This window comes from Hemiscyllium ocellatum, chromosome 22, assembly GCF_020745735.1.
Source record: "Hemiscyllium ocellatum isolate sHemOce1 chromosome 22, sHemOce1.pat.X.cur, whole genome shotgun sequence".
NCBI lineage: Eukaryota > Metazoa > Chordata > Chondrichthyes > Orectolobiformes > Hemiscylliidae > Hemiscyllium > Hemiscyllium ocellatum.
The window spans coordinates 14182181-14197789 of record NC_083422.1 but is presented as its reverse complement, the minus strand read 5'-3'; the positions used below and the strand labels follow the sequence as shown (position 1 = coordinate 14197789).

Genomic DNA, 15609 nt, shown 5'->3' with positions numbered 1-15609 from the left:
ATAAAGGGTGACTTGGTGATGGGATACCAGTCTCTGTGGAGTTATTTCATCTACATTCTGCATTTTCCTTACAGGTTAGTTCATGGTGTGAATATATTCACAAATGTTCCTTTTACAGAGAGAGGAAACCCACAGAAATTTGCATTGCACTTTAGGCACTTGTAGTGAATTCTTAGAGTGACATGAAGTAATGGATGATTTTCAACAGGCTAATTTGTTCCCTCTGCAATTTTCTGAGGTTTAATGCAGGAACTGGGTAATTAACCTTTTGGTTACAGCGCTCATTTGTCACTTGGTTTTCTTTAAGGCACGGTGTAAGTCAGCAATGCCAACAGGCAAAATACAGGAGTATACAACTTGCACTTCAACAAATTCAATTCCAAGCATATACAAAAACTAATAAGAGAATTTAGATTCTGGTTTATAAACTGCTTTTGTTAATAAACTTGACACTAGTTCACAATCGTGCGACCTTTCTCCAGCCCATGTATTGGTTGGTGTCTGCTAATGCTCTTGAGTTTGGAGATATATTTGCACTGATACTGGTATCTGGTGACTTTTAAAACTTCCTGAGGGAATTGAGTGTGAATGTTGTGATGAAATTTACAAACTGTGCAATTGTGTGTTAAGAAACTGGCTCCAACCCATGGATTTTCAATTTTTCTGTAGGTCCTACACTAGGGAAATTAGTTAAATATGTTAATATGGTTGACATGTGGATGTAGTTAATCTACTTCTTCTGTTGTAACAGAGACTGGGCAGGTTTTCTGGACCTCAGGAAGCCGAGGAACTATTGGGAGGTTAGGACAGCTCTGGAGGCAATGTTAATGCTTCCTGCAGACACAATGGGTTATCCACAATCAGACTACCCTCCACCCAACTGGGATTAGATCCCCACATCCTCAGAGATTGGAAATCCTTCATGATTAAACACCTCAGGGATGAGGATTGCAGCACCCTCCCAGCTTCTTGCAAATTCCTCTGAAATGTTCCCATACAATTGGATGCTAATTCTGTCAAGGAGAAAGTGAGGTCTGCAGATGTTGGAGATCAAAGTCAAAAGGTATGGTGCTGGAAAAGGACAGCAGGTCAGGCAGCATCTGTGGAGCAGGAGAGTGGACGTTTCAGGCATTAGCGATTCATCAGGAATTCCCGATGAAGGGCTTATGCCCGAAATGTTGACTCTCCTGCTCCTCGGATGCTGCCTGACCTGCTGTGCTTTTCCACACTTTTGATGCTAATTCTGTCAATTATGCTGACTTCCTGGCAGGGAACTGTCAGTCGCAAAAGCCATGGGTTATGAATTTAATCGCAGGGAAATCTGAACTTTAGAGTTTTCCACATCGTACTGGATCATTACCCTGATACAACTCCCCACATCTCCATACATGAATGAGTTTTACAGGCTGGGTCACTGAATATTAGTTTTTGTACTATTACGCTAATACATTACATATAACTATGATTAGAAATGCCAGATTTCTTTGAGCTGATGAATTGATTGGATGTCATTTGCCAATGTAAGGTATAGTGAGCTTTCTGTAATACAAGAACCTGTAATGTTAGTTCATCTGTGTTATGTTTTTATCATGACACATTTGCCAATGCTTGAGTAAACATACTGATGGCTGGTATGAGTTATGTAAGTCTCAAATTCAAGGCACTGCTCAACACCAGACCTGTACATCTCGGCTCCATCATTAACTAACCTTATTTCATAATTATTAAGTTGTTTAATTGCATTCTTGGCATCTTGTCTATTAGTAAACAATACAAAGGCATATCCTCTATTATTGCCATTAAAGTCCATCATCATCCGTAATTCATATATTTTTCCAATCTGAAGGAGAAAGCAAGAAAATGGTGAAATGAGCACCTGTATTCAGGATGGTTGTGCTTAATGCAAGCAAGATAAGCAAATCAAGCAATATAAATTAGAAGTTTCAACTTTTTGCACCTGTTTATTTATTCTTTAACCAACATGACCAAAATAGATTATCTGTCCATTTGACTTAGTGCATTTTGTGGCAGCTAGCTGTCAACAAATGTTCTGCCATGTTTCCTACAGTGCAAAAGCGACTATTCATGATGAGGTACTCATTGTGTACAGTAAAGATAAAGTTGCAGTAAAACTGCTCTCTCATCTAAAGAGAGATGACTAATGAGGGTTGAACCTGTTGGTCACCATACCTCAGGTGAAGGGAGATGTTGAAAAGGGGAGTCTTTTATGGCAACCTTAGCCAATGTGGGATTGGAACCCACAATGTTGGCATCTCTCTTCATCACAAACCAGTCATCCAGGCAAGTAGGCTAACCGAACCCACAGTGCTTTGGGTCATGAATAAATGCTACATTCATGAAAATTCTTTCTTTATATTTTACATTTGAAAGGTTGGCCACTACTCATTTCCAGGTGAACAGAGGAGCCATTTTTAGTGCAGCAATGTCCGAAGCAATAATGAAATTGGTGACCTGATAGTGTTTAATATATGATTAGGACAAGAAATGCTCTTCTCTTTATGTGGAAGTCGCGCATCTCAGGCTGTCACCGGTGTTGGGCAATGTCAGTCTTCCTAAACCCAATGACTGTGGCGAATAGATGGACGATCATGGCAAGTTGGATATTTCAGTCTACAGACTCTGTAGACCATTATTGCATGAGCAGTCCATGTATTTGCTAGAAAAATGCAGAACATTTTGGCTGCCACCAACATTACACCTGTTGAGGTTTTAGTCAGTACTGATGACAAGTGAGAGTTTTTTTGTAAGCATTATTGTAAATAGCTTTTGTTTTCTCAAGAATAGAAAATAGTAGTAAAGTTACAGTTAATGGATGCTGTATTTTACTGCTACTAATATCAATATCTATGGATAGTTAATTTACTTTAATTTTCAGGCAAAATAGCAAACTCTTTATGAACTGGCACCCATGGGACTAGAAGTGTGCTGGTTGATCAAATATTCCAGGTAATCAAGTGGTCCACATAATGAATGTAAAAACACACAGCAAGTAAATGAAACATAGTTTAGGGAGATATACATCACTGTTGTACTTTACTTACAGAATAAATCAAGGTGTAATAATGTGCTTTTGCCTTAAATAGCTTTCACACTTGCACCCTCAAATGACTACTCGGACATTGCAATAATATAGTAAATGTCTGGTATTTCAGGTACAGGTATATAGCTTTTGCCAGTTTATCAGGAGAGCTGGTTCTAAGGTGCCGGTTAAAATAAGGTTTGCTGTACAAGTATTAACTGACAGTAGTTTTCTAGTTTGACAACACATTGAAGGAAGAGAATATATCATCACTGATTCTACTCAACTCTGTAATAATTCTTTGTTTCTGAGTTTGAAAGCTGTATCGTTTAGCCTTTCTGTAATACTTTAGCACATAAATCTAGCTTTGAACTTCAGTGTTGCATGGATTCCTGATGAAAAAATGTTTTACTACAGTTCAAATGAAAACCATTCATAGTATTTCTTTGTATTGAGTATACTAGATATAATAATGATAGATAAAATGTACAAAGTCAAAAGCATCACTCAGTCCAAAGTGGTGTTTTTAACTTTCTCCATTAAAGCTGACTGACTTGCTGTATATTCCCAATATTTTCAGCTTTCATATCATAATTTTGTGCTTTTTTTGGTTTATTTTTCGTAATGTTGCTTAACCGCCACTCATCTGCATGACTCCTACAAAAATGTTAATACTTCTCATGCACTCTTGAACTTCAGCCTCATTAACAGCACAGGTCTTAAGGTGCCAAACGTAAATTAATCAAGAGGTTGATAAGCTTCCACCTCATGGTTCAGGGAGTCAAGGAAGAAGATGTGTCCAACAGTGACTACTTTGAGTTTGTCAATGAACAAGGGGAGTGACCAACAGAATAGAAACAGCCAGGTTTGGTTTCCATTTTGAAAAAGGTAACAGAGCAACCTGATGTACAAAGGTGTAGGTTTAATACTGAGGTGAAATATGATAATTTCATATGGACCTATCCACCTGATAGTCTCAGCAACAGTCAGGGTAATGGGTACCCAGTTGCTACCGTGCAATAATGCCATCTTGTTTAAGATGATATCCCCTTCTTGTCAGATCAGCACATAGATCTCCACTACCACACCATGCCAAGCAGACCCTAATGATTAGATTAGACTTACAGTGTGGAAACAGGCCCTTCGGCCCAACAAGTCCACACCGACCCGCCGAAGCGCAACCCACCCATACCCCTACGTTTACCCCTTACCTAACACTACAGGCAATTTAGCTTAGCCAATTCACCTGACCCGCACATCTTTGGACTGTGGGAGGAAACCGGAGCGCCCGGAGGAAACCCACGCAGACACGGGGAGAACGTGCAAACTCCACACAGTCAGTCGCCTGAGTCGGGAATTGAACCCGGGTCTACAGGCGCTGATCTCTACAGTAAAGGAGCATGGTGACATTAAACCGACTCCATGGTGAGCTATAGAATAGATAGCTCTATACCACATGGTGAGGATTGTTCATATCATATTTGAAACCCATTAACCTGACCTAAATAATTGGAAAATATCAACAGCACAAAAAAGTGAGAATCCTTGTATGGTAATAGTATCATTAAAGACACCCATTAAAAGGGTAGATCTTTATCAATCAATCTTAATAGGTTTCATAGGAAGGGATAACTTATGGTGTGTAAGGTTAGCCTTCAACAGAGAAGTAGATGAGCTAGTGTGGATGCCTGTTGATGTGCCTATTGTAGTAAGCTTGGAACTACAAAAGCTTAGGCCAGATTTGTTAATAGTGTAAATAAACACTGTTTGAAAAAACATTTTAATATCAGGCCTGAACAGCTCTGAACAGACACTCCCATACCAAAACATAATGCATCATAATTTTACAAGATACCTCTGATAAAGTCTTTGCGTGATAAACTCTAAGGCCTTCAAATATCAAGTTAATGATTAAACAAAAGGCAATGGATGTTATTTGTAATTGGAGTTAGCTCATTGTGACAGTGCTGACTGTCTATGGAGTTGGATTTCTGTGAGTCTGCCTGGGACCTCTCTAATCCTGTCACAGACCTGCAATCTTATGTTTCAGCAATAAGATTATCACAAAGGAGGCAACTGAAGAATCCAGAAAATATGTCAATATAGATTCCCACTGGGTTCATCAGTGGCAGATTAAATTTGGGCAAAATTATGAGACTGCATATTGGATGTATAGGAAATCTACAGATATCTGTTTATTTAACTTGTCACCCACCATGTCCAAAATGTCTGAGGCAGCAGTGGAGAGAGTTTAAGTACTAAATCGATTGAGTTCAAATGTTCAGAGGATGTACTGAAATTGTGGTATAAAGTTGGTGATGCCGAAGTTCTGTTCCTCAATCGTACTATCAAAAACACATTTCTGCGAGGTGCTGCATTTCGGGAAAGCAAATCTTAGCAGGACTTATCCACTTAATGGTAAGGTCCGAGGGAGTGTTGCTGAACAAAGAGACCTTGGAATGCAGGTTCATAGCTCCTTGAAAGTGGAGTCGCAGGTAGATAGGATAGTGAAGAAAGCGTTTGGTATGCTTTCCTTTATTGGTCAGAGTACTGAGTACAGGAGTTGGGAGGTCATGTTGTGGCTGTACAGGACATTGGTTAGACCACTGTTGGAATATTGCATGCAATTCTGGTCTCCTTCCTATCGGAAAGATGTTGTGAAACTTGAAAGGGTTCAGTAAAGATTTACAAGGATGTTGCCAAGGTTGGAGGATTTGAGCTATAGGGAGAGGCTGAACAGGCTGGGGCTGTTTTCTCTGGAGCGCCGGAAAAGAGACCCAAGTGGCAACTTTTTCACGCAGAGGATGGTACGTGTATGGAATGAGCTACCAGAGGAAGTGGTGTAGACTGGAACAATTGCAACATTTAAGAGGCATTTGGATGGGTCTATGAATAGGAACGGTTTAGAGGGATATGGGCTGGGTGCTAGTAGGTGGGACTAGATTGGGTTGGAATATCTGGTCGGCATGGACGGGTTGGACCGAAGCGTCTGTTCATGTTATACATCTCTATGACTCTTTGATAGCCCAGTGATGCAGTAACTTGGTGCATAAACAAACTGCCTCAGCATTATGAACTTGTGATTTGATCTGTACTTCAACAAGGAATCAGTTGCCAAATGATAATTAATAACTAACTCAAGGACAGTTAGTAGACACTTGGGAAACTGAAAGCAGGTGGCATGGGGAAGGAACAAAAATTTATCTGTGCAATGAAACTTGAACAATAACCTGAAAGGAAGCAATTCCTGCCCTAATTTTATAATAAAACCCAATCATGAAAATATCTACCCATCGATGAAAACTATTTGAAATCCAGCTGCCTGTAACACATAGTCGTAGCCTGATTTTAATTGCCTTGATGTGTTTCTAATGAGACAGACAGAAAGTAAGTTAGAAAGCTGACATAAAATATTACATTTTCCAAGACGGGTACAAGTTCATCTTCGTAAAGATCCCGTGGCAATTTGCCAATGAAAATCTCACAGCCCCTCTCAGGAGGTGGGCCTTCCCACCCTGGAGGGGGTCCCCCATATTTTCTTTGTCCATTTTCCTGCAAAGAAAAGGAGATCAGATAATTGCTGTTCATTTTTTAAAAATATAACAAAACCCTTCAATAAATATTAGACGGTTGACATCTTCAGTCAGGTAAACTGGATGTTATTTACACCCAGAAGATGGAACAAAATACTGAGTCAGTAACAAGGAATAAAATCACATGGTGTCATAAAATAATGTGAAGAGAGATTTTGTTTCACACAGCGTTTATCCCCCAAGTGTCAAACCTGTATGATTCACCTCCATCTGATCTCTGCAGAGCTCTGCCTTAATTTCAAAGTGTTGGCACATAAAATAATGTATTATTTATATATTTGTGACTGACAAAATCAAATCTGTGTTTTGTTCTAATTTGGTTTATTGTTATTGAGTGACGAATATATTATTTTGGAGTCCAATTCTTCCCCTCAGATTTTCTGCTTTTTGATGTTACAATTTGACACTAAAAAATACTAATAAAAAAAAATCAAGGATTTTAAGCCAGCAATAAAAGTTGAGCAGCCGTTAATATACCTGAATAAACATCAATTACTGACACTGATAAAATGCCTTTACACACAGTGCTGTTTGAATTCTAGCATTCATGAACTATGATTAGAATTAAACGTATACTCTAATTTTCACTCTCCTTTAAAGTCCATTCTTTATGACTGATTGCAATGTTGACTCTTCACAACTTCACACATTGATGCTTTACTTCAATGGATTGAACAACAAAATAAAAATGAAAAATATCAGGGTAAATGAAAACAGATCCCTGTTATGTTATCTTTTCTGTGCTGTTCCTGTACAAATTCAATTCCTCTCAAATCTCCCGTCTCAGTATAATATTGTCAGTTATTGTGGGGGTGAATCCAGGAATTTCCTTAACACAACAAATGGGAAAAAATGGTTAAATCCAAAGATTTTGCACATCAGTTCATTTTAGCAAGTGATCATTGTCCAGTTTGAAGGTGAATCAAACTTCTCTATGTATGAATTGATTTGTAATCTTGTATTGAACTTTTATAGACTATAAAAAACTTCAAAAACATAATATGTAAAACTATTGTGTACATTATCCTTGATCTTGCTTAATCTTTGCATTTTAACAGAAACAACCCTTTGTCTCTGAAGCTGCTTAACATCATTCCAATTCAAAACTTCCATTTGAACAATTGCAGTTTTAGGTGTAATGACAAATAATTCCAGCCATATCACAGACTTATTGTCAAAATAAATTACTAAGCTAACTTCCACGATTTAGAAGTATTGCACTGATTTGGACTAAGAGCAGATTTATTATGATTGCATTCGACAAGATGATTAAAGAAAGATTAGTCCAGGTTAGGTGCAAATCAAACTTTTTTGTGGCTGATCAAAGAAATGATTACAGGGACGCAGCAATGGGTCTGTTTAGTCACTTAAGTATAAAGCAATGTGATTAAGAAGGCAAGGAAATACATAATAAATGGTAGGACTGAGAAGCGTTGATGAACAGAGGAACATTTGAATGCGTGTCCTCAGATCCATGAAGTGGTAGGCAACGTGGTTAAGCAAGTAGAAGGAATACATTATTAATGAGCTGAAGCACAGAATGTAAAATGCTGGTGAGTTATGCTGGAACATTTCTTAAAACACTATTTAGATGACAGTTAGAGTTCTGCATGGAATTCTGGTCACCACATTACAGCAGGTACGGAAATTATACTGTACAGATGGTAGGTAAAAACAATGACCACAGATGCTGGAAACCAGAGTCTAGATTAGAGTGGTGCTAGAAAAGCGCAGCAGTTCAGGCAGCATCCGAGGAGCAGGAAAATTGACATTTTTGGCAAAAGCCCTTCATCAGGAATCAGTACAGATGGTGAATGCCGATTGTTAACTATGAGATAAGATTGGATAAGCTGTGTTCGTTGAAATGGAGGTTTAGGATTAAATTTAATTAAGGCACATATAATTAGGTGGCGCCTAGATAGAACGGAAAGGAAAGCTCTATTTCCTTAGCAGAGATGTCAATAACCAGGGAGTGGTGGGGAGAAGGATTAATAAGATATTGGGGTGAACCTTCTTCTTCACCTCAATGGTAAGGGGTACCTGAAATTTCAGGTTGAAAAGGGGTAATGAGGTACATTTTAAAACATTATACTTAAGAAGAATTGAGGATGAAAGTAAAGTCTTGTAATCTACAGAGCTACAGACCAAGAGCTGTAAAGTGGGAATAAAATAAACTATTTGCTGCAACAGGCATGATAGACTGAATATTAGTTTTAGTTGTTTCTAAGACAGATAACTACTGAAATGAAAGTAGCAAAGATAAAAACCTTCTTTTATAAAAATATTTTCATCATATTTTACTCTTTTTAAGCACAATTCTACCAATGACATTTATAAATGATAAGATATTCATATTTAATGGTGTAGGTTATTCCATTAATATGGACATAATCTTTATATTTGAGCTAGACCATTCAGAGTGAAATCAGCAAGTGTTTTTTATCCACACAGAGAGTAGCAGACCACTCCCAGTACACTCATTGAATAATGGAATGGATTTGATTGGCCAAATGACCTTTTCTGCTCCTATGTCTTATGGTCTAACTGGAACTTTCAGAACTTAAATACATAGTTTTTTGTTAAGTTGTTGGTATGTAGGGATATGAAAATCAGGCAGGCAAATGGATTTGACGTTCTGATCAGGCATGACCGAATTGAATGGTGGGATAGTGGAGTCTTTAGGCACTGATGAGAAGCGGTTTGGTTTTAAAACAATCACTGTAATTCTTCTGACCTGGTGGATGTGAGCTCCTACCTGCACCAAGCTATATCCTGTGCGGTGAATCAATGCACGTAATGTTGCTTCTTTTTGAGTGCCGGTCAATCCATCCCCGTTTTTTTGATTTGATTCCATTGTGAATGATTATCAGCAAAATAAATCAGGATAATTAGAGGTGCTCACTGCAATCAAATCCAAATTCAAAACGTATTTAAGTAAAATTACATAAAAAGTTTGGTTCGTTGTTTCAAAGTTCTGTAAGAAAATGCCATTAATCTGCAATTATACCTGTAAGTGATAGACAACACCCATCTCACAGAATTATGTAAAATTACATATAATCACTTTGAATTTAATGCACAGAAACAAGCCATTCAACCCAAATGCTCCATGCGCAGTTTCTTAATTCATGCAAACCTCCTGCATCTCTGCTTCATCTCACTATTACTGCACAAGCCTATATTCCATTTTCACTTGTGTGTTTATCTACATTTACATTATTCATTTTAATTTACCCGGCAGCAAAGTTGATCACTCTCTGGTTAAAGACGTTTCACCTGAATTATCTGCTCAATTTGGTAATAACACCTCCATGGATATAGACCCATAGATGCTGTCTGCACCCCTCCCTCCCCACCGACACATAACATTTCAAGAAGCGTTAATTGACTGCAAGTGAAGCCCCTCACTTGAGTATACATGCCACCTCATAGTGCTGCCACCCAACCCAGCAGTGCCACCATGAGTGTCAGCTACTACTCAAACCAGAAGAAGGTCCCGGACACATTGTGCTGGGGTCCACAGGACAACAGGAGTGTGGGGTTTCACGGGGTAAGGCCCAGGGGAAATGAGGGGGACTGGTCAAGGATGTAATTTGGAGGGCAGGGAGGGGAGATGAAGAGCCTACTGATGGAGATGGGACTGGAGATGGAAACAGATCTTGGAGAACAGGGGACATGATATGAAAAAGAGGCAAGTAATGAAGGATTGCTGCTCTCCTTCAGGATGAACAGGATGACCTGCTGGGATTGCTGCCACCTTGACCACCAAATGCCTGAAACCCTTTCCTGGCCCCAAAGTTGAAGGCAGGGTGGAAAGTGTTCTATACGTAGCCATTCATTGGACTATAGGCCCTCTGTTGGGTTGAAGCCATTTCCTGGAAAATTGCAAAACGATCAGGCAGTTGGAAAGCCACCCAGTGCACTCTCTGCCTGTACTCTCATTGGCAAGTCCCATTACATTCTTAGATTTGGAAGGGCCCACATCATTGAAATGGGAAATAGAAGATCATCAGACCATTAAAAGGAGTGTGAAATTCATAACACCTTGATTAAGGTGACAATTGAAAAACAATGCTTGCAGTTTTAACAGGGCAGCAATGACACAGTTGGACCAAAGCAAAGCAAGAGGGAGCAGATGTTGGCAATTGCAGAACACATCAATGTGGCATTGCGGACAGAAATAAAGCCAACTTACTTTTCCATGAGTTTAGCTTATTAAAAAGTCGCATCAGAGTTCAGTTGGTATTGTCACTTATTTCATTCTTTTGCGTTTCAGAGTCACAGTTGTAATGGGGAGATATTCACTTTAAGGCGCCAAGGTTATGCCATCTCACGATAGGGACTTTGTTGAAGAGAGTGGAAAAGTATAGCGCTCCTCTGTAACTGCAAAGGGCAATGACAGCAGGACATTTCACTGCTGACAGTGGACCCCTTGTGCCTACATCATGTGACATGCCATTTGTGTAAGGCCATAGTTTGATGTTAGAATATGGTTGCTCTGTTACTTTAGGTTTTAGCCATATGCTGATTTTGAAAGCAAGCCAAGTGAGTTACAATGAGCAAGGAATTCCCTGAACAAAGGGAATTATAGTTACTGTCTGTACCATCAGGCCTATTCACTCTTTAAAAATATCATTGGGGAGTCCAGAAATATATGATTACAGTGCAAATGTATTATTGGAAAGGCCAGAAACATATGATTACAATGCACTCAATAAGTGTAGACACCTGTTCATGCTGCAGGTTCCTACTTCTATTATGTGGAAAGTCTCAACTAAACTACAAACTATTGACTGTATTCTGGGACCAAAGGTTTGGTGCTGTTGAGATGTCCATCACAGTACATAATGATTTCAGGCAGATGTTGGTGGTCTAACACATGGTCTGGAGCACCAGGGATGAGAAATTGAGATCATTAGACTCATTATGAAGATACTATCAGTGCCTTTAGTGCTGCAAATGCATGTCTTATATGTCTGCAGCAAATTGTACCAAATGTCATATAAGGAAGGCTGTTGGATATATCCTGCTTGGAATACAGCATGGCTTTGAGTGTGAACAAAGGCTATATAGAGCAGGACAAGTTACTATAAGAGAGAGGGTTTGGGGAGAGGAGGGAGGGGAGATAGAGAGAGAGGTTTCTTACTGGAGGCTGTATTCATTTGGATTTTCTGCAGCCGATTCTTATGTCAGTGAGGAACAATATAGAAGATGGTTTCACTTCAGTCAAGATCTTCTCAATGAAATCAGTCATTTCCTGCAGCCACAACTGCAATGTTGGAGGGGTGTGAGGACCAGTGTGTCAGGAAGGTCACTGAGGTTCTGAATACAATGGCAGATCTTGCTGAGAGAAGTAGCTGGAAGGCACTGACTTTCACTGATGGTGACCGCTGGTGGTTTTATAGGACATCTTTGAGCAGATCTATAGCTAGAAGGCCTGGCAGGGGAATGAATCACCATGGCAGCAACAAAAACAAAATGAACTCTCAAACAACACAAGGGCACTGTCAGAGGGGTGGGAGTGGAAGGGTGAATGTCGTTTCCCTGAGAGAGGACAGCAAAACTAGCTCCACAAAACTACTGCCAGTCCCCTGGAGAGACATTTCGGTGATCCTGGTGACCAGTGACAGATAAATTATTGAACTGCTGTGAAACTCTGCAAACCCCTTTGCACAGTATAATCAATATCCATGATAACAGCAGGCTGAGCCGTCACAGAAGCACTGTGATACAGGGTGATTGCTGTTGTACTGCAATGAAAACTGAGCCATTGGTTATCATACCAGCATTATGACCTGGCCCACAAATATCTACATGGAGTTGACTCCCATTTCTATGCTGGAAGAGTTGGACTCAAACTCTGCTCACTGTACGATGCCAAACTGTGTCAAACCCCTTTGTGCTGTTCATCATTGACCTCGGATTTTCTGGTGAGATTCCCAAGGCAGGCAAGTATCAAGCTCAGCAGAGTTCTTCTGTTGCCCAATCAAATCTTCCTCTGGGTTCTCTGCAACAGGACATGTGTGCAGCCTAAGGGTCCAGCACATTGAAACCTATAAGTACCCCCTTGTTTCATGCCCTTACTGCAGACCACCTGTACCGAGGGTCTCACCATGTGCGGATTCCATCTCTCTGTTATCCCTAAATTATGAGCAGTATCAATATCTAAACTAGAGGCTATAAATTATCACTGTTTTCTTGCCAATTCCAAACTACCATAGCCCCTTCCCTACCCCACCATTGGTCAGGTTGCATTTCTTCAATATAGGAAAGAAGAAAACCACAAAGCTGGGGTTGTGAAGTGCAGAGTAGCACATGCATGCTCAAACTATCATCAGCGTGTAAATCAGAGATGTTGTGGTTGCAATCCACACAGGCTTTGGTGTGTGAGAAACAAAGTGCACAGCCACATAATCACATTTAGAGGTGCCGTTCAGTGGAAAGAAAATAGATCACCCAAATCTAAATGTTGCATGGACAACTGCTTGAAGCCATGCATACTGTATTAGGATCAGTTGCAACATATCACTATCAGATAAATGTAATGATTGATAGAGATTGTTGTTATAGTAGTTGGCAAACTGGGGAGTTGAGCAGTGTGTAAAGCTATTGCAGTTGGTAGGATATGCCACTCAAAGTTACATTTGCTGACCTTGACCACTTGTTTTGAGTTCACTGAACTTCTTACTGCACTGTATCCAGGTCTTTGGGTGGGGGGTCCTGAATCCCAGCACTAACTCCCATAGTTATCAGACTCTGAGTGGGTGTCTACAGAGCATTGTTGCCCTGTGCAGTCATAGAGAACTTCTACACCTTTCCACCTCCTCCAGCATTGCCTTTTCTGCAAGATTTTATAACCTTGAAGTCCATTGTGTCCCACTTTGTGTCATCGTTCGATGTTTCCCAGGTCAAATCCTCCTCCTGCCCAGCTGACATTGCTGGATGAAACTAAAATGCATCTTTTCTTTAAACATTGCAACTGGCTCTAAGTGGTGCCAACCACTGTCTCCCCTTGATGATGTGTCTAGTCAGTCAACAGCACAGTTTGCACTGGCTATAAATTGAAATCACTGAAGTGAGTAAACAACATGAAACTGGCAATCTGTCTGCACTGTAATCCATGGATCTAAGTTAATTACTTACTCCTAGCGCCCATTTTTGGGGAACAAAAAATTTAGCCCACTTTGTGCTTCTTAACCATGTTTTTAAATGATGTGCCAACTAAAGTCTTGCTCATATATATGTAGCATATTTCATGACCAGTGAACGTCGTGAAGGACATTACAAAACAAATGAAATACTTTTTGAAATATAGTCACTGTTGGAATATTGAAGGAAATACAGCAACTAATTTGCAAACAGCAAGCTCCCAAAATCAGCAATGTGATCATGACCAGACAATCTGATGTTTTATGGTGTAGATTGAGCGATAAATTTTATTTAGGGCACTGGGGAGAACTCCTTCTGTTCACTGAAATAACGACAAGGGATCTTATACATCCTGCTAAGCTAACGTCTCATCTGAAATGCAGCACTTTTCTATTAAGAAATACAGATGAGTTTTTTATTGAATGGCGAGTGAATCTTTGGAATTGCTTAAATCAGAGGGTTGTGAAAACTCAGTCTTTGAGTACATTTTGATGATGACATTTTGGTTATTTATGGCATAAAGTGTTATATGTAAAGTGTGGCAAAAGGCATTGATGTGTACAATTGGCCATGATTGTATTAAATGTCAGAGTAGACTTGTACTGGCCAGTTTCCTCTCACAGTCCAAAGACATGCAGGTTAGGTGGATTGGCCGTGCTAAACTTTCCCTCGTGTCCAGAGATGGGATTGGCGATGGGAAATACATGATTACAGGGATATGGTGGGGAGGTAGGTCTGGCTGAGATGCTCTTCAGACTGTCTGTGCAGACTTGATGGGCCGAATAGGTTTCTATGATTGCCTATTCCTACACCCAATGCTCCTAAATTCACTCGTGGGTAAAGGTGTCACTAAGTAGGCCTTTATTGCCTATCGCTAATTAGTCAGACAGTCAATCACATCATTGTTGGATTGGAGTCACATTTAGGCAGATTTCCTTCCACAATGAGCATTAATAAATTAGATGGGGCTTACATCATTTGAAAGGGAGTTACATTTAAATTTATATTTATTTTTAAATTCGACATACCATCTGCCATTATGGGATGTGTACCTTGCGTCCAGAACATTCTCCTGGGAGTCGGGATTATAATCCAGTGATGCTACCACCATCTCAATGCTGCCTGACATTGGGACCCCATTGATCAGTAACCTTTTCTGATGCAGTATAAATCACTGTTCTTTTTGCAATTTTGTATTCTTGCATCTGTCCTGATGAGTGTAAGATGTTTCCCCAACATGTCTCTTTTTTTCAGAAACACTTAAATTTCGCATTACAAAGCAACTACAGACCATTTCTGTTGAATCTTCCAATCACAGTTAGAACATTACATCCACATCTTTGTGTATTATTAGGGATAATCTCAAAGCCATGGTGATACTACGAAAGTGATTCAAAAAATTGAGATGAAGGATGAACAGCTTTAGTTATGAAGAGATAGCAGAGGTTATCACATTTGACATGAGAGTTAAGACAAGGTTTGAGAAATGCATGAAAAATGATAGGGTTTTAAATAAAATAAGCCAGGAAAATTATTTCCTATGGTAAATAAGTTTTGTAACTTGACATCATCAGTTTAAAAATCATCAAAAAGACAAATAGTGTGGTTAGATTTCTTATCCCCACAGAGCACTGTTGGCCACAATCCATCATAAACAAATCAGAACTGAAAAAATGATATAAATGTGACAGTGATAACTGTGGCCTCTACAATCATGCACATGAGCTTTCCATAATGTAAACTCCAATTACCAACTTTCTCCTCAAAATTAAGATTATTTTTAAGATAAGGGGTTCAGTGGTGAGCACTGCTGCCTCACAGTACCAG

General features: G+C 39.5%; 1 protein-coding gene across 2 annotated transcripts in view; it reads right to left on the bottom strand.

The window, feature by feature from the left end:
• Window positions 1-9487, bottom strand: part of a1cf (apobec1 complementation factor) — a 33021-nt gene extending 23534 nt beyond the window's left edge. For both annotated transcript variants that reach the window (XM_060842337.1, XM_060842338.1), the window contains exons 1-3: window positions 9389-9487; window positions 6458-6592; window positions 1710-1840 (exon numbers count right to left, since the gene is read on the bottom strand). In XM_060842337.1, coding sequence (XP_060698320.1) covers window positions 1710-1840; window positions 6458-6592; window positions 9389-9487 — 365 coding nt within the window. The remainder of the gene's footprint in view (window positions 1-1709; window positions 1841-6457; window positions 6593-9388) is intronic.
• Window positions 9488-15609: the final 6122 nt, after the last annotated feature.